Raw genomic sequence first — 24,311 nt, 5'->3', positions numbered from 1 at the left:
TGGGAGCCGGCAGTGCTCACTCTCAGGGGTCAGGGGCACAGGAGGGGAGACAGAGCTCCAGAAAGGAGCTCTCATTGATGATTCTTAGTGCCAACCTGCACAGTAGCCCACCGGAGGGCAGGAGAAGAGAGTGGTGCCAACCTTTGGGGGAAGGGACAGGCAGGCAGGCAGGGCACACAGGGTTTTGAGGCGCAGGCTGAAAGAAGGGAAGCTAAGCAGGCCTGGCTGTGGAGGATGAAAGATGGAGTAGCCAGGCCCTCCTCCTCCTGACCCCACCCCCCCCCCCAATCCCTGAGCACAGGGGCTGACTCAGCCCATTCTCTGGCCCAGAACCTTCCCTGTGCTAGACCCAGGGGCCTTTGTCCCCACAGTCATGAGGTCTGAAGGGGGTGGGGACCATGTTGATAAAAGGCACTAAAGACAGCTCCCACACCCTTCCCCAGAGCTGCTACCCGCATGCAGCCCCGGACACAGCCCCTAGCCCAGGCCCTACCCTTCTCCCTTGGAGGGGTCCTGCAAGACACTGGACTCCGGGTGCCCATCATAAAGATGGGCACAGGGTGGGAGGGCCTGCAGCGGACCCTGAAGGAAGTTGTCTACATCCTCCTCTGCTGCTGGTGTATCAAGGAGCTGCTGGATTAATGGAAGCAGGGACCTGCCTCCTCCCCCTGGGACCAGAGCAGGCATCACTCAGGTGGGTGGGGTGGGACAAACCCTCGGGAGGCATGACTGCAGCTTCTGTGGTGCAGCCTGCCTCTCAGCTTCCCGTTCTCTTTTTTAGCTCCCGGCCCAGCCCTCGTGAAGACTCCTGGCACCAGCTGTGCTCGCCCAAGGATGGGCCACGAACAGCAAGTGAAGTGCGATCCTGCTTTGAGTCTGTGCCATCCATCAGAACTGCCTCATCTCTGGGCATCTCCATTCCCAGCCCCCACCTCTGGTTTACCTATGGTGCACAGGAACCTGGCCTGCTGGCTAGGACCCCAGTCAGACTGCAGCAGGAACTGGCACTCCTCCAAGCCTGGCACAGTGAGCCCACCTGCCCAGATGGTTTATCTTACCATACTGTCCTTTTAGTACCAGGAATGGGCTGGGCCCCAGGATCTCTGTTTGAGAATCACTGAACTATATATACAATAAATAAGCCTTGAGGTCAAAAGTTCTAAATGTCTAAAGGGGAAGCAGAAAAATCAGCACTGAAAGGACTTGGGATCCAGGGTGCAGACCCGGGGTGGAAGGAGGTTGTCCTAGATAGAGCTGAGACTGAAAGCCAGGTTTCCTGACTCACTGGTGCCTGGGTGGGGAGGGTGGAGGGTGGAAAGGCCAGGTTCCTCCCAGCTTGTAGATAGGGAGGAGTCCAGTTTGGGTGGGGTCTTCTGGGAGGCCTGCATGTAAGGATGGGAACCCAAATAGAAGACCTGGTCTGGCCAGCTTCCTGCCTCTAAAGATCTTGGGGAAAGCACTGGGCTGACATGAGTCCCCAGCTCACAGAGGAAGTCAGCCCCCTCTCTTCCAGCTCACACACAAAGCTGCAAGAGAAAGCTGCCTGTGTGGCCACACAGGTCCCTCAGGCTTATGACAGTGCACAGGACACAAAGCCAGAATGAGCAGAATTGACTCTTCACTTCCCCTTGGCAACCACCAACACATACTCTCCTGAATCACTCCCAGTGATAGGTACACACCAGCCCCCTGCATTGTCTTGCTCCTGCTTACTGACAGACCTACTCCCAGCCCCCCATGACCTCAGAGCCAGCCAGGCTTGTTCAAAGTGTCTCTGGGGTCTCTACCCAGAATTCCCTGGGATCTCTACCCAGAATTCCCTGGCCCGTCTTGGGATCCAGTTATTGCCCCTCCCCTTTCTCTCCTGGGACACTGGCCTGGAAGTCATGTCTGCTGCCCTCCCCCACATTCAGGGACCAGATCTTATTCCGACATCTTAGTTTACTCCTTTTTCTCTGGACTTATTTTCTTTCTTTCTTTGTTTTTTTGTTTTTTGGTCAAAGTTATATATGCCTAGAGTAAAGAATTCTGGTAGTAAAAAGTATCTCCCTCCCCCACACCAACCCCCAACCCCCCAGCTGTCCTCCATGGAGGTAACCATGGTGACCAGTTTCTTGGATAGCATTCCAGAGATAGTCTATGCATATACTGCATCTTCATTGATTCATTCATTCATTCATTCATTTTTTTTCAGTTTTTAAATTTGATTTACCATATTACTTTAGTTTCAGGTGTATAACATAGTGATTCAAAATTTTTATAAATTATGTTACAGTTAAAGTTCTTATAAAAGATTGGATATATTCCCTGTGCTATAAAATATACCCCTATAGCTTATTTATTTTATACATAGTAGTTTGTACCTCTTAATCCCCTACCTCTATTTTACCCCTCCCCCTTCCCTCTCCACTAGTAACCACTTGTTTGTTCTCTAGATCTGTAAGCCTGTTTCTGTTTTGTTATATTCATTCATTTGTTTTATTTTTTAGATTCCACATATAAGTGATAACATACAGTATTTATCTTTATCTGACTTATTTCACTAAGCATAATACCCTCCAGTTACATCTATATTGTTGGAAATGGCAGTAAACATGCATTCATTCATCCATTTAACAAAAATTACTGAGCATCTGCTGTATGCCAAACTGGCCACTTTGAATACAGCAGTGAACAAAACAGATCCCTGTAGCTGTCTATGGCCATACCACCCTGAACATGGCCAATGTCATCAAAATAGATCCCTGTATTCATGGAGCTGAAGTTCTGGTGGGTGGACACAGAAAATAAAATATAAACATAAAAAAATAAGTACATTGATGTTATTAGATGATAAGTGCTATGGGAAAAGAAAAAGTCCAGCTGGGGATGGGAGTTGGGGCAGATTATGGAGGGTCTAGGAGGCCAGGGTAAGAACTTGAGATTTTATGCTAAGCAAAATGAGGAACTATTGCAGGCAACTGAGCATGAACTCATTTTTTTTTTTTAATTTTAAAAGGCTCACACTGGCTGCTGGGTTGAGAATAGACTTTAGGGGAGCAAGGGTAGAAGAGGAGAGACCTTTTAGGAGGTAATGTGCACAAACGGGGCCAGACACATTGGTGGCTCAGAGCAGGGTTATAGCAATCGCAGTGGTTGGAAGTGGCTTCCTTCTGCATACACTTGTCCTTGTAGTTGGTAACATGCTCTACCCCCTATTCTGCACCTTGCTGTTTTCTCTGAACATACCCTGTGCAGGATTCCGCTTCAGTATACCTAGAGCCTGTCCATTCTTCTAGACAGTAGCATGGTACTCTATAGTAATCTAATTCAAGATAATTTCTCATCCCTGGCAGCCCCTCTTTAGGCATCCACAAAACACAGGTCAGTTCTCTTGCCTCATGGCACAGTAGTGAGAAGGTCCTGAATCCAACCAGACAGAGGTTAGTGGTAGTGGTAGACACAGACTTCACCTTCCCACCTGAATTTGGGGTTCCCCCTCCCCCTCATATCCTGCACCCTGCTTGGCAGCTCCAGCCCTTCCCTGACTCAAGCTCTAGCTGTCTGCCTCCTTTTCCTTTCTTAGGCCCCACTCCCACCAAGCTGGGGCAGTGTCTGAAGGTGAATCCTGGAGCCTGAGAGTTCTGAGCACAGGGGCTTTTGCCAGGGGAGGGGATGTCTGGCAAAGGCCACTGCGGAAGTGGTAGGTGGAAGAAGGCAGGGTGCTGTGGGCTGCGGCATGTGGTGGGACCAGTGCTGGGGAGCTGAAGGAGGGAGAGGAGTGAAGACTGCCAGTAGCCCCAAGAGAGTGTCAGAGATGGAAAGAGAGCCCTGAAAGTAGAAAGACTGAGGAGAAGGATGGGGAGAGTAACAAAAACCTCATATACCATTCCAAGAGCCCTTTTTAGCTACAAAGTGCTTTGAGCCTTACAAAAGTCCACTTATCCCATCTTAATGTGAAGGAACAAGCCCAGGCAGGTGAAAGGACCCCTCCAAAGTCACACACACAGCACACTGCAGTAGGGTAGTCATTCAGTGAACCCAGATTTTCTCACCTCCAATTCTGGGTTTCTCTCGATTAGCCTGCCTTCCTCTTCTGAACTGGTGCTTAGCATGGTGGCCTTAGTAGCAGTGGAGGCAGGGCCAGGCCAGCAAAATTGTGGAGGGGACTACCACCCACATTCTGCACCCACCCATGTTTCCCACTTCACCTCAGCCTGAGCTCCCCTTGTCCTTGAGCTCCCCAGCTCAGCTGGGAGGCCCAGCTAGCCCCTTTCCACGTAATCCAAGGACAGGAGATGATCCCCTGCACTACACCTCCTCACTCCTCTAGAAAGGAAAGAGAGATGTGGCAGTTTCCCTGCAATGTTCTCTTCCCAACCAGAGAAAGCTCAGGTTTTTGAGTGTCCAAGCTACTCTCTCAGGAACTCACTGCGGGGGAGATTGGGGGAGCGGATAAAGGGAGCTCTCCAAGACAGGGAAGGATGGGTAAGATTTCATCTACCCCCTCGGCTCCCCGGGGCCCTCTAGTGACCACAATAGGTAGAGGAATGGGCAGAGTAAAATGGAGGAGACAACGCAGAGCTGGAAGTGACCCCCAAGAATAGCAGCATGAGGAGGAGGTGCGGCCTGACATCCAGGATTCCTAGCTGATTACGTTGGATATAAGACCCTCAGTGGTGTGCAGAAGACAGGTGGAGTAGAGTGGTCATGAGAAGTGGTCTGAGGAGCCGCGCACAATAAACTGGATATTACAATGATGATCTTGGCGGGGGGGGGGGGGGGTCCTACGTTTTCCCAGCAACACTGAGAGATGGGCAGAAAGAGGAGTGCGGCAGTTGTTTCTCTAGCACCAGAGCGCAGAGCACCCCTCTACCAAGGGCATAGGCTCTTATTTGCGTTCCTATTTGCATCTTGTTTGCATATGAGTTATTTCCCCTTCAAAGGGCAGAAGTCCTTTCTCAGTTACGCCCGGCTGTGACTTTCTACTCCAGACTCTTTGCCAGCTTTGGGGGCATACCTACTCTTCTGGCTATTCTCTGGGCTCTCTGACCTCCGCCCCCTCAGTACCCTGCGGTCGTTAGCTCTCAGCCCTTTACCCACCGCAGCTTCGAAGCAGCGACCCGACTGCCGGCTGGGTTCGAGAAGCCGGGGGACCTGCGCCGCCTCGTGGCTGGCCCGAGGGAGGCTGAGGGCAGAGGGTTCTGTTTCGCCTTCTCTGGGACGTGGAGTTTTGGAAAATGTTCCCCCGAGCTTCCTGAGGCTAAATTTATCTCCCCCCGCCCTGGGGGGCGCAGAGATCCAGGCGACGATTAGTGCTGCGCAGCAGCCGGCTCCCGCCCAGAGGCCCGGAATAGGCGCTGGGTTATAAATAGTGCCGCCCGCAGGTGTGGGGGGAGTCGGCGGGAGGGGGGCAACCCTGGCAGCCACGGCCCCTTCAGGTGGGTTGGGCGGTCGCGGTGGGGGCGCTGGGGCTGCGGTCTGAGCGCCCCCAGTGGTTTCCTGGGCGGCGGGTTTTTCGAGGGAAGCGGAGGCAGCCCTGGGAAGGGGGGGAGCGGGGAAGAGGTGGGCGCCGGTCGGAGGCTGACGCTCCGCTTCCAGCTCAGCCCCCCCCACCCCACATTCCAAAACGGGCCCCTAGACCCACTCACTCGGGACTCCGCCCAGGCAGAGCCTTGCCTTTCTTCCCTCCAGAAGCTCTCTCTCCGCCAGGCTCTGCAAGCATCTAACTCCTCCGCAGCTGCCCGTTTGACGCACGTGGCCGGGCCAGTCCTAGCACCTGGCTGTCACTCTGAATCAGTCCCCAGCCCCAGGTGCGCAGTTCTCCCTAGAAAGGGTTAACTCCCAACCTGGGCTTTCATCCTTTTCTTCAGTCAACCACCTCACTCTCCGGGTATTTACCCATCTCCTGCTAATTTCCCCCCCAAATTAAGGACTAGTTGGCCGCCTGACGATTGAAGTTCGAACGTGCGGATCTGGGACGCTCCCCGATCCCCAGGAGGCCGCTAGAGATCCCACACCTGCCCTCCAGTTCCCAGTTCCAGTACGGGCCTCGTGGCGGGGCAGAGGTGGTGGCAGGCCCCACGGGCCCGGCCGGGGTTTCCTGGGAGGGGGCGGGCCCCCAGTCAGCGTTTCTTGGCCGCAGCAGTCTCAGTGGTTTGGCGCGGTAAAGGCCCGGAGCTGGGGGGTAGGCGGGAATTTCAAGTCGGGGTTCCCCCCTCCGACTTCTGAGTGAGGAAAGGGGAGCTGTGTGGACCAGAAGAGAATGTGGGAGGGGGTCACTGAGGAACTGACAGGAGGTTCCAGGACTGTCGAGACTCAAGTGAGAAATGGCATTCTGGCCTTGAAAGATCCAGGCTCGGTCCAGCAAGACGCCTGGCGCGAACCCCTAAGGGGCGAGCCTCCTATTCGCTTCTCTATAACCTAAGGGCTGGTGCCAAGGCACTCTCTCTTCTATTGCCCCTGGAGGCCCTGGCTCTGTCCTCCCTGAGCCACTCCCCCCCCCCTTTCTTCGGCCATGCCCCCCTCCACCCCGAGGCAGCCCCTCTCCATTTCACTTGTGTATCTGACACTGTCGTCTAGCCCCTAGCATAGCCCTTCCTCAGGCTAGCGCGACCCCGACGGCTGGAGAAGGAAAGGAAAAACCCTGGCCTGGACCCCACCGGCTCTGGGCCCTCACGAACCAGAATCTGTCCAGCGGGGCCGAGAAGAAAACCCGGAGCAGTGACCAACCTCTGGACCCAAGGGGGACAGGGACGACAGGAAAATCCGGAGCGGATTACCCGAGTAGGAGCGCCCCATGCCTGCTGCTGCTACCCCCTCCTTCCTAGAGCCCCCCTAATTCTCCAGTGAGATAATGTCTGGGGTGGGGGGCTGTTTGGTTTGGCCTGGGCCCTCAGGGGCGCCTCACACTTTCCGCCCCTGGCCGGGGAGCAGGGCAGCGGCCCCGAGGCTGAGTCACGGCGGGAGGGAGAGGGAGGGACCGGGACTCCGCCCCTCCCCCTGCGCGGGGATCCCGGGTCAGCCCGGGTGAGGGCCAGGGCCCCCCTGGCGCCGCCCATTGTGGTCCAACAGGTTGAGCTGGTGTCCCGCGGAGCCACCTGCTGGAAAGGGAGGGAGGCCCCCTGCGGAAGGGGGGTGGGGTTGGAGAAAGCGAGTCCGACCCGGTTCGGCCCAGCCGGCCGCGGGGAGTGGAATCTGGCCCGCGGTAGCCGGATCTGAATCCGTTTTATACTACTGGGAGGGGCTCTTTGGGGTACGTAGCGCCTCAGGCCCAGTTGGAAGCGTCCCACACAGACTACCTTCCTCATTTGGGGGGCACTGAAGTACGCATCCTGACTTCCCCCAAACCCACACACAAATTCTAAAACACACAGACCACCTAGGTCTCTGAGCGAATCCAAGTCCAGAGGTCCCTCCTTCGCGGAGACTCAGTTTCTCCACTTAAGGAACGGCGGGATGGAGGCGGGGAGCAGGAGCGTGAGCGCGCCTCCCCCTCCCTCTTCGCGGACCCGGCCCCTCCCCTCCGACAATGCCAAGGCCGCAGCGGGCACCGGCTGGAGCGCAGAGGCTGCTAGCCCAAGGCGCCTTTCCCTCCCCGCGGGGCGCCGTCACGCGTGGGGAGGGACGCAGGGTGCCGGCAGCCTCAACTCCCCCTCTCCCTCTGGGGGGGGGGGGGGCGGAGGAGCTGGAGTTGATGGCCGGGTGGCTCCCCTCCCCCTACCTCCCGGGGCCCTGACCTGATTATAGCCCCTCACGGGACCCCCTCCCTCAATTACCTAAGTCCCCGTCTCATCACAACCTAGCCTATCTTTAACCTCTCATACCCTTCCCTCACGAGGTGCTGACCCTACAGAAGCCCCTCTTGAAGGAGTGGGAGCCCTTGATGGGGCGGTGCTCGGCTCCTCGGCCGCTGCGGACACTGCCCCCTCCTCTTCCCCTCCTCCAGGTCTCAGGCCAGCCCCTCCGCTCCGCCCCCTCCCTGGCCCAACGCAAGGCGGGACCCATTTGGGATGAGCGGGTGTTCAGGCCAATGGGTGGACAGGGCGGTGGAGTGCAGGGGGCGGGGCGGAACGGCGGCGGAGGGCTGGATGGGGGTCGGGGGCGGAGCTTGAGTTAAGGTGGACTGGGAGAGATAGGGGCTAGAAGCGAGAGAGGGAGAGGGAGGGGGAGAGGGACCGCGGCAGGTGAAGGGAGAGAGAGAGAGAAGGAAAGAAGGAGGGAAAAGAGGAGGGTGGGAAAGGCTTGGAGAGCAAAGTAAGAGCTTGAAAGAAGAGCGAAAAAAGAGGGAGGGATCCATCTGCTCCCTGCAGAGACTGGCTGGACCAAGGGGTTGAAGTTTATGTCCTTATTGGGCGGAGGGAGGGGGGCCTGGGGGGGCGGGTGAAAAACCAGGAAGTGACAGAGGGTGTTGCTAAGGGTTGGGGGGGGAGTTTGGGGGGTGGCAGGGGGCGGGGGGAGGGAGGGGAGGGATGGGGGGAAAGCAAGCAGGAGGACAGGTGAGACAGCAGGACAGGTGAGGCGGGCCCTGGGGGGGGCGGGTGGGAGCCAGGTGAATGTACGGTTCTCGGAGGCCAAGGGGGGGGCGGGCGGCAGGAGGAGGCAGAGGGCTGCGGAGGAGGAGCCCCCCAGCAGAGAGCGGCGAGCGACTGACCGCGGCCTTCTGACCAGGACCGGAGCAGGGCCCCAAGCCCCCGGGCCTGGCCGGGGACGCGCTTCTCCCCACACCCTGTGCCTCATCAGCTCCAGCCAGCGGACCCAAAGGCGGAGAGGTGAGTGTACCCCACTTTTGTCTCCTGGCTCAGGGTCCTCTAGACTCGAGACTACTGCAGTGTCCTTCGTCTGTCCTGTAGGTGGGACCCCCCCCACACACACACGCATGCAGACCAGATTCCCACCACTCCCCTTCCCCGTGCCTTCTCAACATCCCGGGTCTTTGGAATTGATTTTAACTGGAAGGAAAGGTAGAGAAGGAACTACGGCCGCCCCCCATCCCGGGGCGGTGGGTCCCCAGAAACTTTCTGTGCACTTCTGGGAACAGACAGACTGGCAGCTCCGGGATGGAGAGAGGGTGAGGCGGCACTGAGCGCTCCTCCAGTCTCCTTCATGACTCTAGCGGGAGACCCCCGACCCGACCGAGTTGAGGGAATGGAAATGCTGACAGACTCTAACTAGGACAACGCTCCCCCCCCCCGTGCCCCCTGGCGCGGTGGGTTGGACCCGGGCCAGTTGCATGGGGGGTGGGGGGGAGCACAGGAGGAGCCGCGGCTTGGGGGAAAGTTACCGGCTGGACTATTTGGTTTCTTGCGCTTCCCGAACCGCTCTCTCTCGCTGGTAGTGGGGCTCGGCGACAACCTCCGAGCGACATAAAACGACCCCTCTCTCCGCCGCCCCTCAATCCCACTTTCTTCGTTCAGGCTCCAGTACCGCCGCCACCTTTTCAAAGCCAGCTCCTGCCCCCAGTACCCAAGAGAACGGGTGGGTGACTGGGAAGAATTCTACCTACCACCCGTTCCCCCGCCCGCGCCGGCGCACCTGCCCCTACGCAGAGTGGGGGTCGCTACTGTGTTGTTGTAGAACCTACTCAGAGCGCCACTAGTAGAGGGCTGCCATTCAAAGGGGTGGGGGGCGCTGCTTTCAATTTCCAGCTTTCTCTCTCCCCTCCCACCCCACCCCAAGTAAGAGAGCGACGTGTCCCGGTCAGGGCGAGGGGGGAGCCGGGAGTAGGGGGGGCGGCGTGGGCAGCGGGTTGTGCCCGGACACGTGCCTGCCCAGGCGCCCCGGCCCTGCTGGTGTTTGGAGAGAGGGCGGGTCCCCTGCCCCCCGCCCGGCACAACCCCCACGTATCAAAGGGCGGCTGAGACGTGGTGAGACCTCGGGGCGCCCTGGGGGGGTGGGCAGGGAGCCTGGGTCCGGAGCAGGGGAGGGGCAGAGGCGCGGGTGCTAGCTGACCCACAGGAAACGAGCGCTGCTGACCTAGTTTGGGACACCGGAAGTGGGTGCTGGGGAGAGGGGGAGACCAGCAGGCTGTCCTGGCTTCCGGGCCAGGTGGAGGGCGTTCTTGAATTGACCCCCACCTGAATGTCTTGGAGACCCCTAGCTGCAGCTGAGAATGGGAATGAGTCAGCGCAGCTCTTCCCCCTTCCCCCAACTTATTCCTGGAGGAGGGAGACAGTTTATCAGGGGCACAGGGAGCCAGATTGGGCAGTGAGGGGTTAAACCAGGATGGGAACTCTCTGTTCCCTGAGGGTGTATGTGTGTAGTGGGGTGAGAGGTCTGGAGGATTATGGGGTTACCTCCTGTTCCCCCACACACACCAACTGGTTTGGTCACCCCTGTACCTGCCTGGCACTGCTGGGAGAGCTGGCATGGAGTGGACATCAGGTTGAGAAGGGAGAGTGGGCATATGGAGTGTTGTGCTGGGCTGGAGAGGGATATATTTGTGACTGAGTTTGGGTGGCAGTTAGTGTTCCTTGTTAGTGGTGACTGGGGAGAAGAGCAGGGGGCTCCCCCTGGAGCAGCTGATGAAACAAGAAGAAATCTCTGTCAGTGCCTCCTGTCCTTGGCCCCCGGGACCCCAGCTCCCCCAGCGTCCCTCTGTTACATGGTTGCTGTGGGCACGATGCAGCCTGCTGGCACCCCCAGACACTGTCCCCTCCCTTGGGTACCACACCCCCAACCTTAGCACGGGGTCAGGAAGGGGTTAATACCACCAAAAGGGGCTCTGGGGAGGAAAGAAGGCAGTGCCCACTAGGCTCAGGTGTCAAGGAGAGAGGCCTGCTCTAATGGGGCACTCTCATCACTGCTCAGCTCTGGTGAAATGGACCCCAGTGACTGGGAGACAGGTGCTGACCTCTTCCCCCTTCCCCATGGTGCCCCCTGGCACCCAGGGCCCCCAGCTCCTCCTTGGCCTACTGCCCGCCCTGGGAGGGTGCGGCGGGCAGCGGGGGCTGGGCTAACAATGCACCATCGGGCCCTTTGTGTGTTTGCACTTGGCACCCTGGGGAAGGGTGGGGGAGGGGGCCCAGCGGGCATGGGGGGCGGAGCGCCTCTGGGGTGGGGACAGTGAAGGCTGGGGGAGAACTGGAGAGTGAAAGCAGGTGGGGAGGAAAGGGAAGTAGGTCAGATAGGGTGCTGGCCCCCCATTCCAAGCCAAGGCTGAGAGAACCAGCCCCTGATCCTATGGCTGCCCAGATGGCATCATGCTGCCTGAGGCACAACCTAGTACTGGGCATTTGGGGTCAGGAGTCACTGCCCAAGGGACTGCTTAGATGGAGGAGGCCTGGCCTGGTACTGTCCCCTTCTTGGTGACTGAGAGACCCAGTTCTGGCCCAAGGCCAAGGTCCTAAGATGGATAGTGAATGGGCTCCAGCAGGGCACTGCCCTCTGATAGAAGCCTCTGGGCCTGCTTCAGGGCTTCCTCCCTCTGGTCTGCTTGGTTCCCTGACCTTCTGAGAGTTAAGACTGCCCTGCCACCAGGCCTTGGGGCCTATGCCTGTTTTGGCCTAGGGCTGAAGAGGAGGGTGGGGGAGGAAGGTGGGGACAGGCAGACGGATAGGACCCTGGCATGGGGTGTGCCTGCCCTGGCCTCTTCCCCCTCCTTCTGCTGAGTAAACTCGTGAGTAAACTTGACGTTTTGCCCGGACAGTTTGAAGTTGCTCGCCGCCCCCACCCCCCCACCCCCCAGTCCTGCCAACACACAGGCGGCCAGGCGCCAAAGCGGGCCTGGGGGACTGAGGGGAAGGGGTTAGAGCTACTGTCATCCACCATCAAGGGCTTTGGAAAGGCAAGAATGACCCCCACCCAGCCACCCAGCCAGACCCAGCTCTTGGCAAGAGTCTTGGCTAGGGCCTGTAAGCATCTGTCCCAGAGCCTTGGGGAGCCCAGGGAAAGTGGCCTGGAAGCAGAACCTCTGCCCACTTCTAACCTCCACCCCCACTAAGGAAAGGCACTCAGCTGCCATCTGGCCCCCTGAGTTGCCACCTTTAATGTTCACAGTCTGCCTGGCACAAGGAGAAAGCTACCTTTAGCAAATTCCACAGGGAGACCAGAAAGGGCTGCCCTCTTCATTCGGTCCCACAGCCTGGGGTGGGTGGGAGGCTAGTGGCCTTCCTTGGCATCTTAGCTCTCTCTTCACTGAGAGCTCCCAGTTGCTATGGCCTCAGTCCTAGAGGATGGCATCCTCATTTGCCAGCACAATTCCTTGACCTCATACCAGTGCCTAACCCCATACATATCTCCCTCCACCACACTGCTCATCAGGCCTGGCCCTGACCTCCCCCAATCCCTTCCTCTGTCTGCTAGCATCCCAAGACCAAGTCAGCCTTCAGAGCTTGCCAGCCAGCAAATACCTGTGCCAGATCCAAGGGTTGAGGGTGCCCCAGACAAAACAGGGCTGGTGGCAGGTAAACGGAGGCAGTGACCCCCACAAACACACCAATTTAGTATTTCTTGACATCACTCATTCCTCTTATGCCTCCCCAGGCCACCAGAATGGCGGGGGGAAATGCCTTCCCAGTCCCTGCCAGACCTCGGAATGGGGCTCCACCAGGCCCTTGCTTTCGACCTCGTGTCTCTGGCTTCAGTTTCCTTCCTGTTTCCACCCACCCCCCCAACTCCTCCCCACCCATATGCCCCTTTCAACAGACATCCTCTCCTCCTTCCTTCCTCCTTTCCTCCCCCTTTGCCTGGGAGCAGGGGTCCTCTCCCCCCACCATAGACCTCCTGCCTTTCACCTCTTCTAAACAATCTCAGCTTGGAGATTCATGACCGAGTCTGCTCTGCCCTCCCCACCCCATCATCAAGGCTCTGGGGAGGAGGAGAGTACAGGGCTTCTCAAGGGAACTACAACTCCCAAGGTACATGCAAAGCAATTGTGGTGCACACTGGGAGTTGTAGTCCTCCTTGAGCTCTCAGTTTGGTTAAGTCTAGAAATGTTTCTGGATGTAAAAGTGGATGAGGATGAATTGGAACATGGGTACCCTCTGCATCCCACCACCTTGTCCTCACCATCTTGTTCCCACATGACACCACGTACCCATGACTGACATCCATCTCCCCAGCTGAGACCTGCTACCCATTCTCACCTTAGGGCCCCACCCAAGAGATGCCCACACCCTGCCCTGCTGCCCCTGGCAGGGGCGAAATGGAGGGGCCCCATGAACTCCCTCCCTGCCCCCTGCCCTCTAGGCCGGTTCCCTCCCTTTATGGGGATCAAAGGGCAGAGAGCAGCCCCACCCCACTCCCTTGCAGGCTGCAGGCACTAGGGCTCTCAGGAATTGCAGGGACTTTGGTGCCCAAGCAAATGCTTGGGCAGGGGGAATGCCAGGAGGCTGGCACCTGGTGGCAGGGAGGGACACTGGCCCCCACCTTTGGGAATGGTGCCTTCAATAACTGCTCATCGAGCTGTCCATAGCCCCCGAGGCTCTTTTCGTGTAGGCCCTGACCCATGCGCTGCTTCTTGAGGAGATGGCTTAAGAACAGGGTCTTGGGTGTTATCTGTAGGACCTGGGGGCCTGGGCCCGCCTAGCTGGCACCAAGGCACAGGGGTGACCCTCCCCCACCCCAGGCCCACAGTTGGCATGGGGCGCTGGGAGCCAGGGGGGTAGGAGGGAGAGGAGGGCAGGACTGCCAGCATCCTGGTGGGTAGGTGCCAACCGGGCCGGGAGCTGGTGAGGGGCAGCAGGCCAGCGGCACTGAGCCAGCAGCTGTTGGGGGGAAAGGGGAGGGGATATTTTAGGGGGCATTCTGTGGTCCCCCCTCCCAGCCCAGAAGGACTTGGGATGGCCTAGTGTCTGGGGGACCTAGGGCACCCCTCATTCCAGGAATGAGAGACCCCAGGAGTTGTTTAAGTGGAACTTTGTGGCCCACCCATCTCTGGGCTCTGAGCCCTCCTGAGTTGCCCCTCGGGCCCAGGCGGGTCCCACCCAACCGGCCAGGGTGGCAGCGGCTTACGCAAGGGGTGGGGCTAGGCGCTTCCCAGCAGATGCCCCCTCCCGGCTCCTTCCTCTTTCGGTGCCCACAGCTCCCCCCATCTGTCCACCCACCTCAGGCCAGCTCTGTCCCCCTGATCCCCCTGGCCATTGGGGGCTGGCACAAGCGCTGCCCCCTGGCCTGGTTGGCAGGGGCTGGCGCCCGGGCAAGGAACTGTGGTATGTGAGTGGGTTTGGGGTGAGGCATGGGGAGGGCGGGGTGCTGCCTTGCCCAGCCCCTGAGGGCCCCAGCCCAGTACAGGGTGGGGAGAATTCGGCCAGCTCCCAGGGGTGCCAAGGGGCCTGCTGGGGTCTGGAGGGCCTCTTCGTGGTCCCCTGTTATACCACATGCCCTGAGGGGCTGGGACCTGGGCACCTGTCACCCCTGGCGCTGACTGTCCAGGGTTCCCCTCCTCCCTCCTCTGGCCACTGCCGCCTCCTGTCCCCTCCCCTCCCTTCTTCCTTCTCCTGGTCCCACCTCCAGCAGCCTCTCCCATTGCTCCTCCTCACCTCTGTCCTCCTGGACTGTCCCAGCTCCTACCTTTCCTACCGCTCACCTTTTTCCTCTTTTAGGACTCAGTAAGGACAGGCAGGGGTGGGTACAGCTGGGGCTTCGGGCACCGCAGGCAGAGACTCTAGGCCCTCTCCCACGCTGCCAGCCCTCTGGTAACCCCTCCCTCCATCTGGGGGGAGGGGGGACAGCACCCAGAGGGTTAAGGCTGTAGGGGGGAGGGGCTGGGCTAAGTCGTGGGCGGCCCCTTTGAAAGAGGGAGCTGGAGCGGGGAACAGCCACCCTACCTCCCCCCCAGCCCAGCCCTCCCCCACCCCTTCCAACCTGCTCCCCCCAGGGGCCAAGAGGAGTTGCCGGCAAGGCCCCTCAGCGTTCAGGTGAGTAGGCCCCACTCTGGCTTGGGAGATCAGGCCCCAGGGGAGGTTTGGAGGCCTAGAATTGGCCAAGGGTCAGAGAGGGACTGAAAAACAGGCTAGGAAGAGGGTGTCCCAACTTCACAAGGGGCAGTTTAGGGAGCTGAGGGTCTGAGGGTCTGGATTATGGGGAAGCTTCAGGGTCTCAGGGACCCCGCAGGACAGGAGAGCAGAAGGGGCCTACAGGAGCCGAGGGATCGCTGGGCCGGGACAGGAGGTTGGACAGGCTGGCAGAGAGCCGGGCTCCGGGGATCGGGCTGGGGTGTCCTCTGGGGCTGGGGGGCTCAGGTTTCTGCTGGCGGCTTGGCGGGTGTGGGGTTACCAGCCGGCTCGGTTACCCAGCCAGAGACACTAGACTGGGGGGAGGGGGTGGGCACAGGGCAGACCCTGGCACCTTGTGCGGTCTCCTCAGGCCCTAAGGGGAGCTGGCACTGCCTAGGCAGACCCCCGTTGGGAACTGTGATGGCCAGGGTCTGTCCATGTGCACAGTTGCCTGGCCTAGGGTGGGCAGCCTCTGGGGAAAGTCCAGCAGCTCCAGGGCTGGAAACTCTGACGGGCAGAGAGGCCTAGGTTGTCCCCACCACCCCACCCCACATCCGCTCTCACAGCACCCCCTTCACCCATCTTCCCCAGCCATCCCCCAAATCTGGGTCCTGTTCTTCATCCAGAAGGGGGATGTGGGTGCCCGAAATGCGGACATCTCATGGCAAGACCAGGCCTTGAAGGACAGGCCTGGCTTCTCGACTTGATTTATCTGCCCCTCTCTACACCGTGCCTGCCTGGGGAAGAGAGACGGGATGCTCGGAGCAGGGTGAAATGGAGGAAGTGGGAGAGGCTTGAGCAAGAGAACCAGAAGGGAAAATCAAGGAGAGGCAGGGATGGTTCCTAGGAGGCCAAGGGACATGGATGTGGTAGAGAAGACGCAGGAGCCTGGCAAGGGCTGACGGAAGGAAAGCAAAGGATGAGTTGCGGAGAGCAGAGACAGGGTTGGAGAAGGCAGTGAGGGGACAGGAAGAGGAGGCCAAGAAAAGGGGCCAAGAATAGAGAGAGGCTGAGGGCAGGGGTCTCCAAAGGTAAAGAGGAGAAGGCTGGGTAAGAGGGAGTTGCCCCTATTCCTCCCTCCGCCATCTTTTATGTCCCTCAGATTTCCCCTGATGCGGCCTGAGAGGCTGCGGACTAGGGCAGGTGTCATGGAAAGAAAATGTAGGGAATACTGAGGTCTCCCTCCTGTCAGGAGTTGAAGCACCAGGAATTGGGGATTTTGAGGGAGGAGAGGCTTAACCCCCACAGCACCGGGAAGCAGCCAACTCCCCTTGCCTCCTTCCCCCTTCGTGGCTTGCGGTCTCTCTTCCCCGCCTCGGCCCCCAGGAAGTGTGAGTGCTGGGGGTGGTGAGGTTAGGAGGGGGAAGCAGCATATGGGGGATGGGGAAGGCATGCACTAGCTTGGAGGGGCTGGGGTAGTCAGGGAGGGCTCCATAGATGCCTAGGGCATCCCTGGGCCCAGGGCCTCTCCTTTGAAGCCCTTCCAGTCCTCCAAGGGCTTCACCTCAACCTCTCACCCTGCCTTCCCCACTGGGTTAGTCCAGATGGCTTCAGCCCCTGGGCCCCAGAGGCCCTAGGAAGGGGTGGGAGAAGCTGGGGAACTAGGATTCCCGGGTCCCTGAGGACCTTAGACTGGCTGCCCTATTTCCCCACCCCCATGGTCCAGCCACAGGCCAAAGCCCTGGCTTCGTGCAAACTTAGTTCCAAAAAAACAGGAAGAGAACCTGAGGCTGGAGTTGGGGTGGGGGTTGGGGGGTAGAAAGGAGAAAGAAGTAAGGGGGAAGGGTGGCCAGCCAAGGTGGGAAGAGCCTCAGGCCTCTCCATCACCCTGGAAGGAGGCATCACAGCCTGGTCTTCATCCTCCCTCACCCCAAGCTGCTGCACCTGGAGAAGCCTGGCCAGGCCCCTCTCAGCCTCTCTGGCAGCGCCCAGAGGTGGGGGCCTCCTAGCCTGGGGAGGGGGGGCTCTGTGTGCCTGTGTCTCAGGCCCATATCTATTTTCTCCGCGGCTAATCCTGTTTCCGCCTGCTGCCCCCCACACTAAGCCTCACTCCCCTAATCCCCAGGGTGTGGGGAAGGGGGGCCAGCTTTGCTCAGCTGCCCCATTCAGGGCCTCGTATCCCTGCTCTTCAGCTGGCTGGAGCCAGCAGTGTTGGCCCTGGTGCCCCCAGCCCTGCACTGGACACTGCCTGAGGTCAGCACCTGGAAAGAGTTCCAGCCTCCTTTTCCTTCCCACGCCAGGGCCAGTGCCCTCTACCTTTTGGTTTCTTGGTGGTGGACACACCCTGGCAGGTGCCCTTGGGCACTGAGGGGTAGGTGATAGGGGTTCTCACCTTCACCCCGCTCCCACTTTTCTAACCCCAAAATCTTCCCCCCACCAAAGATGGGGCAAGTTTGACTCAGGGCCCAGTTTCAAGAGAGCTGCCCACCGGCTTGGCCGGTCTAGCAGGCCTGACAGTGAGGGGAGCCTGGGGGGGTGGCGGGAAAGCGGGGAGAGATGGGGCGGGGCCCCCAGTTCTCCCCCTACCAGGCAAACAGACCAAACAGACCTTCCCTGGCTCCCTGGCACAGCTGCCCCCCCCCAACCACCACACACGCCCATGCCCACAAGGTCTTAGCAAGAGGGGGCATGCCAGGCTGGGTAGGGATGGGCCGCCCTCATGGGGCATTAGGGGGCTGGGCCCTCTGGGGTGCAGAGGTGGGAAGGGTGCCCAAGGTGGGGTGGGCATCCTGGCACCAGTGCCCCAGCCTGCCAGGAAGAAGGGGGAGGCCGCCGCCCCACCGACCCCTCCCAGATGATGGGGTTAGGAGTGCCCCCTTGGCCTGGTTGGCACCAGCCTAGTTCCAGGTGGCACCTCTGGCATGGGTGCCAGAGCCCTGGCTAGGGGAGTTTCCCAGAAGCTAGAGAACCTTATGAACACCTCCCCTTCCCACGTGTCTCCTCTGCCTCTTCCCTCCTTCCTTGCTACTTCCTGGCCATGGGCATTGGAGTTAGGCCTAAGGGGTTAAACACTCACCCTTGCCCAAGCCCTGAGTGAGTTGCATGGTGAACCAGCCTGAGCCTGTGACCTGACAGCAGGGTCAGCCAATCAGTGCCCCTGCCACACCAAGTTGCCACGGAGACGGCCCTGGGGTGGGAGAAGGGAGGCAGGGAGGCGGGCTTAGCAGCCGCTGGATAGGGTGGGGAGGGAAGGAGGGAGAGCCACGTGCCTGTGGGTGCCCAGCTCTGGGCCAATGGACAATGAGGACAGCCCCACCCATCCCCCTCAGGAGGGACAGGATCCGCTTGGGCCCAAGAGGGTGCCCAATGCTGCTCTGCTGCCCACCCGGTTTTGTTTGTTCCTAAGTCCTGGGGCCATTTGCCACTTGTACTATTTGTAAAGTACAGGTGGGAGAACCAAAGGAAACTGGGAGTGCTCCCAGACTGCTTGGCTCCTATGGAAGGAGAAGTGATTTGGGGACTGAAGGTGGGAAGTGGTGGGTTATCTTAGGGTGTCTTGCTGTGGCTTACAAGCAGGCACATGGGTGCTTCTCACTAAAGGCTTCTGTGCAGGTATCCTGGCATTGCAACGAAGGTGACAGACGGGGAGGCAGGCGGAGACAATGCAGTTCTTGTGTCCTCAAGAGGAAACCTGTAGCCCTTGACTCCTCCAACTCGCCAAAGAACCTTTCCCCATCAATGACTGAAACTGAACAGCTGTTGGGAGAGGCAGACAAGACACTGACAAAATGTCAGTGGGACTTACCCTAAGGATCATCTAGGTCACCCTTTAATTTTACAGATGAGGAAACAGGCCTCCTTGGGGAAGGAAGTGACTTGTCCAAGGTCATGTAGCTGGTAGTAACCTGACTCCCTGGGGTGATCTGAGGGAGGGAGGCAGACCTGTCTCGCGGCAGAGGCCGTCTATATAGTGAAATCTACTTCCAGGTGAGGCCTTCTTCCTCCCTCCCAAGGCCAGAACATTTACTGAGCCCCTACTGTGGGTCAGGCATTGTGCCTGCATTGGACTCGTTTAACCTTCACCACAGCCCTAGGAGTCTGGTGGAACTGTCCCATGTTACAGATGAGGAAGGAGGTTCAGAGATTAAATCACTTGTTTAAGGTCACAGGGCTAATCAGCCACATAGTGAGGATTCAAACTCAAGCCTGGATGACTCCAGAGTCCAGCTCTTTCCAGGCCCCAATTCTGTCTTCAGTTGCTCCAGGCCCACCGAATGTTAGGGCAAAGGGCTGAGCCCTTGGGGCTTCCAATCCCACCCCTTCCTTGTACAGTGAGGAAATGGAAGCACAGAGAGAAATGACTTGCCCAAGGTCATTCAGCAAGATAGCAGCAGAGCCAGGACTTGAAGCAGATCTCCCCACTTCCAGGCCAGACTCACTCTATTACCCCTCCCCTCCCCTCCACCAGCCTCCACCAAGGGTTGCTGGCAGCTCTGAGCCTTCTGTGGCTTTGCCTTGGAAGGGAAAGCATAGAGGGTGGAAGATGGACCTCTGGAGAGGGGGACTCTCCTGACTGGCCGGGAACTGGGAGGGAGAGGTGGTGGTGGTAGACCAGGGGGGAGGGGTGGGACTGGAACTTGGCCTATTGGCAGTGGGGGAGGGGGCGGGGAACGATGCTTATCGGTGCGGGGCAGGAAGCACCCGCGCCAGCGACACCCCAGCAAAGGGTGGCTGCTCCTTGGCCCCATGGGGGAGGGGAGGATGTGGGGGGAGGGATGCTGGGAGCTGTGTTTCCCTTTTGGCCTCTAGAAGTGGGTATCTAGAAGGGGAGATGAACTTTTAGTGGGTGGAGGAGGGACAGGAGGAAGAGAAGGAGGAGGGCGCTGGGAAGCTGCCTCTCATGTTTGCATAGTGTTTTACAGTGCAACAAATGCTTTAGGGAGATAACGTGAGTTAAAGCACCTGACCTTGCCTTGAACAGACCTTGGTCCAGTGTGAATCTGAACTCTCTCATCAGCCTCTCTGGGCTGTGAGGAGGTTCCATCGTAAAGACTGGCACCACACTTTGCAGATGACTGAGGCTAGCTGCCAGAGCCACCCAGAGTCCTTCAGCCAGTTCTTCATGAAGCCTGAACCAGGACCCAGGCATCCTTCTTCCCAGTCCAGTGCTTCTTCCAAAGGGATGGGAAATGGGGAAGGTGAAGTAGATGGGTCTCTAAGAAAGGACCAGAAAGGCGGGGCTCCTGCTCTCAGGTAGAATAGTGCACAGGTGTTAGGAACACGGACCACCTGGCTTTGAACCCATTCTGCACTTAACTTGGAAAGTTACTTCACCTGCCTGCACCTCAGGTTCCTGTCTGTGAAATGGATGATAATCGTTACTTTAGAAGATTGGGGAAGATGAAATGGGTGTAAAGTACTTAGAAGACCACCCGGCCTATAGGCACCTGGCCAGTGTTGGTACTCCTTGCAGGGCTCAGTGCTCTTAACTTCCCCTTCTATTTCACCCAGCAGAAGAAGATGGGGAGCCCGGAGGACGACCTGATCGGGATTCCATTCCCAGACCACAGCAGTGAGCTCCTGAGCAGCCTCAATGAGCAGCGCCAGCTGGGCCACCTATGTGACCTCACCATCCGGACCCAGGGCCTTGAATACCGCACCCACCGGGCTGTGCTGGCTGCCTGTAGCCACTACTTCAAGAAGCTCTTCACTGAGGGTGGTGGCGGGGCAGTCATGGGCTCTGGGGGCAGCGGGACAGCCACCGGGGGAGCAGGGGCCGGTGTGTGTGAGCTGGACTTTGTGGGGCCAGAGGCCCTGGGTGCCCTGCTTGAGTTTGCCTATACGGCCACGCTGACCACCAGCAGCGCCAACATGCCAGCCGTGCTCCAGGCCGCGCGGCTGCTGGAGATCCCATGTGTCATCGCTGCCTGCATGGAGATCCTGCAGGGCAGCGGACTGGAAGCTCCCAGCCCTGATGAGGACGACTGCGAGCGAGCTCGCCAGTACCTGGAGGCCTTCGCCACAGCCACAGCCTCAGCCTCAGCCTCAGCCTCGGGAGTTCCCAATGGTGAAGACAGTGCTCCACAGGTGCCCCTCCCACCACCACCACCGCCACCTCGGCCTGTCGCCCGCCGCAGCCGCAAGCCCCGAAAAGCTTTCCTGCAGACCAAGGGGGCCCGGGCCAACCACCTAGTGCCCGAAGTGCCCACAGTGCCCACCCATCCCTTGACCTATGAGGAGGAGGACGCAGCTGGCAGAGTGGGCAGCAGTGGGGGCAGCGGTCCAGGGGACAGCTACAGCCCTCCCACAGGGACTGCCTCACCCACTGAGGGGCCCCTGAGCTACGATGCCTATGAGGGTGAGGAAGAAGAGGAGGAGCTGGTATATCCCCCAGCCTATGGGCTGGTGCAGGGCAGTGGGCCCCCGCTGTCCCCCGAGGAGCTGGGCTCAGATGAGGATGCCATCGATCCTGACCTGATGGCCTACCTGAGTTCCCTGCACCAGGACACCCTGGCACCAGGCCTGGATGGCCAGGACAAGCTAGTGCGCAAACGCCGCTCCCAGATGCCCCAGGAGTGTCCAGTCTGCCACAAGATCATCCACGGGGCAGGCAAACTGCCACGCCACATGAGGACCCATACTGGTGAGAAGCCCTTCGCCTGTGAAGTCTGCGGCGTCCGTTTCACCCGGTGAGCACCAATGGGGAAGGGGCTCAGCTGGGGCCACGTCATGTCAGGGGGAGGGTGAAAGGGATTATGAGACCCGAGGTGTGGAGGTGGGTGATCCTGGAGGGGCTGAGAGGGTGTAGGGGTCACCAGAGTGAAGAGCGAGACCAGGAAAGGGAGGCCAGGAGAAAGTCAAGGGAGGTGGGTGTGGGGCATGAAAGACTGGGCTGTGCAGGGGGCAGAGGAGTGGGTGGTAGCTAGGCCCAGTTAAGCTGGGGCCAAGTCAGCAACGGTCTCCTGGGGCAGCAATGGGGAAACAAATGGGGGGAACGGGAGTGGGACAAGACCTGGGAGGCTGGCCAGGACAACCAGGGATCCCGCCCTGAACATCTCACTTGCCCCTCCCTGCTGCCTGTGCCAGGAATGACAAGCTGAAGATCCACATGCGGAAGCACACAGGAGAGCGCCCCTACTCATGCCCGCACTGCCCAGCCCGCTTCCTGCACAGCTACGACCTCAAGAACCACATGCACCTGCACACGGGGGACCGGCCCTATGAGTGCCACCTGTGCCACAAGGCTTTCGCCAAGGAGGACCACCTGCAGCGCCACCTCAAAGGCCAGAACTGCCTGGAGGTGCGCACCCGGCGGCGCCGCAAGGACGATGCGCCCCCTCACTACCCAACACCCTCTGCCGCCACCCCGTCCCCTGCTGGCCTCGACCTCTCCAATGGCCACTTGGACAACTTCCGCCTCTCTCTGGCTCGATTCTGGGAGCAGTCAGCCCCTACTGGGCCCCCAGTCTCCACCCCAGGGCCCCCTGATGACGATGAGGAGGAGGGGGCACCCACCACACCTCAGGCTGAAGGTGCCATGGAGTCCTCTTAAAGAGGGATGAGTGGCCAAGCTGGAGCAGCACGGGGGCTGGGGACGCCCATGCCAAGCAGTGGGAGTGTGCAGCACAGACGGCGCTGGGGGTCCAGGCACTGAGCCTCCCTGGCATCGAAAATCAGCCCCTTCCCCCAGAGCCCTCATTCCAGTTTCAAGCTGAGAAGGTTTTGGGGCAGAAGCTCCCCAGATTGGGGTGCTCTCCCAAGGAGTGATACGTATGATACGATGTATATATTTACAGCTCTGTTGTAACGGTGGGGTCCCTGTCCCCAGCTGCTCCTGGGGAGTAGAAGCAATAATGTATTTCTGATTCGTGGGGTCCCTCTTCGGCTATGCGGGTTTCTAGGGGGTGGGGGGCTTGGGACCAAAGCCTTGCCCCGCCCCCATGCCCCTTGGGGTTTTGGCTGTGTAAGGGGGTGAAGGACTGCCCCTCCCTTTCGAGACCCCTCCTTCCTGGTTTCTGTTCCCTTTTCCTGGCAGTGAATTATGCATAGGGGGCGGCAAAGGAAGGGTAAGTGGGGGAAAGCAAGGTAAAAGCTTGAAAGACAGGGGGACTGGGCCTGTAAGGAAGGAGCCATCCTAGTCCCCCTCCGCCCTGCTCCCAGCGCTGAGTCATGGGGTCCTGGAGAAGGGGCGGGGTGGCCTGATTGGCTCGCCCGCCCCTGGGGGCAGCGGGAGGGGCCCCGCCCAGCTAGGGGAGCCGCTCGCTGGTTCTCTTCCCCTGCCCTCCCCTCCCGCGTCCCCGGGCAGGGAATGTCTTGTTCCCGCCGCTCCCTCCCCGGGGCCAGAGGGCAGGGCGGGCCGGGCGGTGTCCTACCCTCTTCTCCTCCCCACCTCCTCCCCGCCCAGGTGCGAGCCGGAGCCGCCGCCACCGCTGCCGCCCCTGACTCACGCCGCCCCCGGGCTGGCGCGGTGCAGGGTGTGGGACCGGGTGAGGGGTTGGGGGGAGCCTTGCGGAGAACGGGCGAGCCGGCGCCATCTGGCGGCCGTGCCCCTCGCGGGCGAGCGCCCCTGGCGGCCACTTCCAGCGGGCCGTCTGCGCTCACCCCCACCACCCCAGCTGGTGAGCGGCGCCCCCTTGCCAAGGCTGTGGGCAAATAACTTCTTGCTCAGCCGCAGGGAAAGTGGGCTGCGGAGCTGTGGGAAAGGGACCCTTTCCCCAGACGCTTACCAGCCCGGCTCCCTGTTGGGTCGGGGAGAATAATCCCCTCCCTCTTCCCTTAGGATTGAATCCACCCCCGTTCTGTACATAGCCTTTTCTGTTGGTCTTGTTGAAATCTAGTTTCAGATTTTTAACTACCCAAATCTGCTGGGGGTGGGGGTATCTCCCCCCTCTTCCTCGCTGGGTGCTGGACCCCGTTTGGCCTGGGCTCTGCCTTGCACTATTTCCCCTCCCTGGCCTGGCGGCCCCTCCCCCTCCTTCAAAGGGGCAGGTTCAGGGGCCCGGTGCTCTCCCTCTCTCCCAAGCACCCCCATGCCCATTTGCACAGCTGCCCAGGTACCCCCAATAGTGGGGGGGTCACAGGGAGGGGGTAGCGGGACCAGTCCCTATATCTATTTAAAAAGTGATGATGTAATATATTGGGGTTGGGGGAGGTCGGGTTGCCCTGGGCCTCATCTTAGCATTTCAGGTGATGGGGGAGCCCAGGGCTGAGGAGACCTGAGGCCTAGCCCCAGGGAGTGAGGACAATGTGGCCTCCCCTCTCCCCCCTTGCGGCTTCTCCACTCAGTGCCTTAGGGGGGGAGGCAATCCCCCCTCTCCTGTTCCCCTCCCCTTCCCCTGCCCCCCACCTCGGGTGTAAACGACAGGAAGAAATAATAATAATTTAAGATTCACATTTGTGTCTACCTTTGGTTCCTTTATTTGGAGGGTAGATGGGAGGGATCAGAAGGAGAGGTAG

General features: G+C 59.6%; 3 protein-coding genes across 10 annotated transcripts; all 3 read left to right on the top strand.

Moving 5' to 3' along the window:
• The first annotated feature begins 358 nt into the window (after positions 1-358).
• LENEP (lens epithelial protein) lies at positions 359-1,156 on the top strand. The gene is made up of 2 exons (XM_032464147.1): positions 359-694; positions 782-1,156. The coding sequence occupies exon 1, from the start codon at positions 457-459 to the stop codon at positions 640-642; it is 186 nt and encodes a 61-aa protein (XP_032320038.1). The 5' UTR covers positions 359-456; the 3' UTR covers positions 643-694; positions 782-1,156.
• Positions 1,157-2,718: 1,562 nt separating this feature from the next.
• On the top strand, positions 2,719-8,376 carry LOC116658821. The gene is made up of 5 exons (XM_032464767.1): positions 2,719-2,769; positions 5,047-5,155; positions 5,306-5,792; positions 6,585-6,827; positions 7,928-8,376. The coding sequence occupies exons 1-5, from the start codon at positions 2,719-2,721 to the stop codon at positions 8,091-8,093; spliced, it is 1,056 nt and encodes a 351-aa protein (XP_032320658.1). The 3' UTR covers positions 8,094-8,376.
• On the top strand, positions 6,824-24,246 carry ZBTB7B (zinc finger and BTB domain containing 7B). Of its 8 annotated transcripts, none has more exons than XM_032464133.1 (4): positions 6,824-7,927; positions 8,650-8,750; positions 20,370-21,544; positions 21,942-24,246. In XM_032464133.1, the coding sequence occupies exons 3-4, from the start codon at positions 20,376-20,378 to the stop codon at positions 22,405-22,407; spliced, it is 1,635 nt and encodes a 544-aa protein (XP_032320024.1). In that variant the 5' UTR covers positions 6,824-7,927; positions 8,650-8,750; positions 20,370-20,375; the 3' UTR covers positions 22,408-24,246. The 8 variants fall into 8 exon arrangements, with proteins under 8 accessions (XP_032320024.1, XP_032320022.1, XP_032320026.1 ...); XM_032464131.1 differs by lacking the exon at positions 6,824-7,927 and adding an exon at positions 8,433-8,494; XM_032464135.1 differs by lacking the exon at positions 6,824-7,927 and adding an exon at positions 8,433-8,494 and having other exon boundaries at positions 20,367-21,544.
• Positions 24,247-24,311: the final 65 nt, after the last annotated feature.

The sequence above is a fragment of the Camelus ferus genome, chromosome 21, assembly GCF_009834535.1.
Source record: "Camelus ferus isolate YT-003-E chromosome 21, BCGSAC_Cfer_1.0, whole genome shotgun sequence".
NCBI lineage: Eukaryota > Metazoa > Chordata > Mammalia > Artiodactyla > Camelidae > Camelus > Camelus ferus.
The sequence above is the reverse complement of the archived record's forward strand: the minus strand, read 5'-3'. Positions and strand labels throughout refer to the sequence as shown.

Coding starts and splice junctions, on each gene's coding strand:
- LENEP (XM_032464147.1), top strand. CDS start 457: ATGCAGCCCCGGACACAGCCCCTAGCCCAGGCCCTACCCTTCTCCCTT.
- LOC116658821 (XM_032464767.1), top strand. CDS start 2,719: ATGGCCAATGTCATCAAAATAGATCCCTGTATTCATGGAGCTGAAGTT. Junction 2,770..5,046: donor TTCATGGAGCTGAAGTTCTG/GTGGGTGGACAC, acceptor CCGCCCCCTCAG/TACCCTGCGGTCGTTAGCTC. Junction 5,793..6,584: donor GAATCAGTCCCCAGCCCCAG/GTGCGCAGTTCT, acceptor GCCCTTCCTCAG/GCTAGCGCGACCCCGACGGC.
- ZBTB7B (XM_032464133.1), top strand. CDS start 20,376: ATGGGGAGCCCGGAGGACGACCTGATCGGGATTCCATTCCCAGACCAC. Junction 21,545..21,941: donor TGCGGCGTCCGTTTCACCCG/GTGAGCACCAAT, acceptor TGCCTGTGCCAG/GAATGACAAGCTGAAGATCC.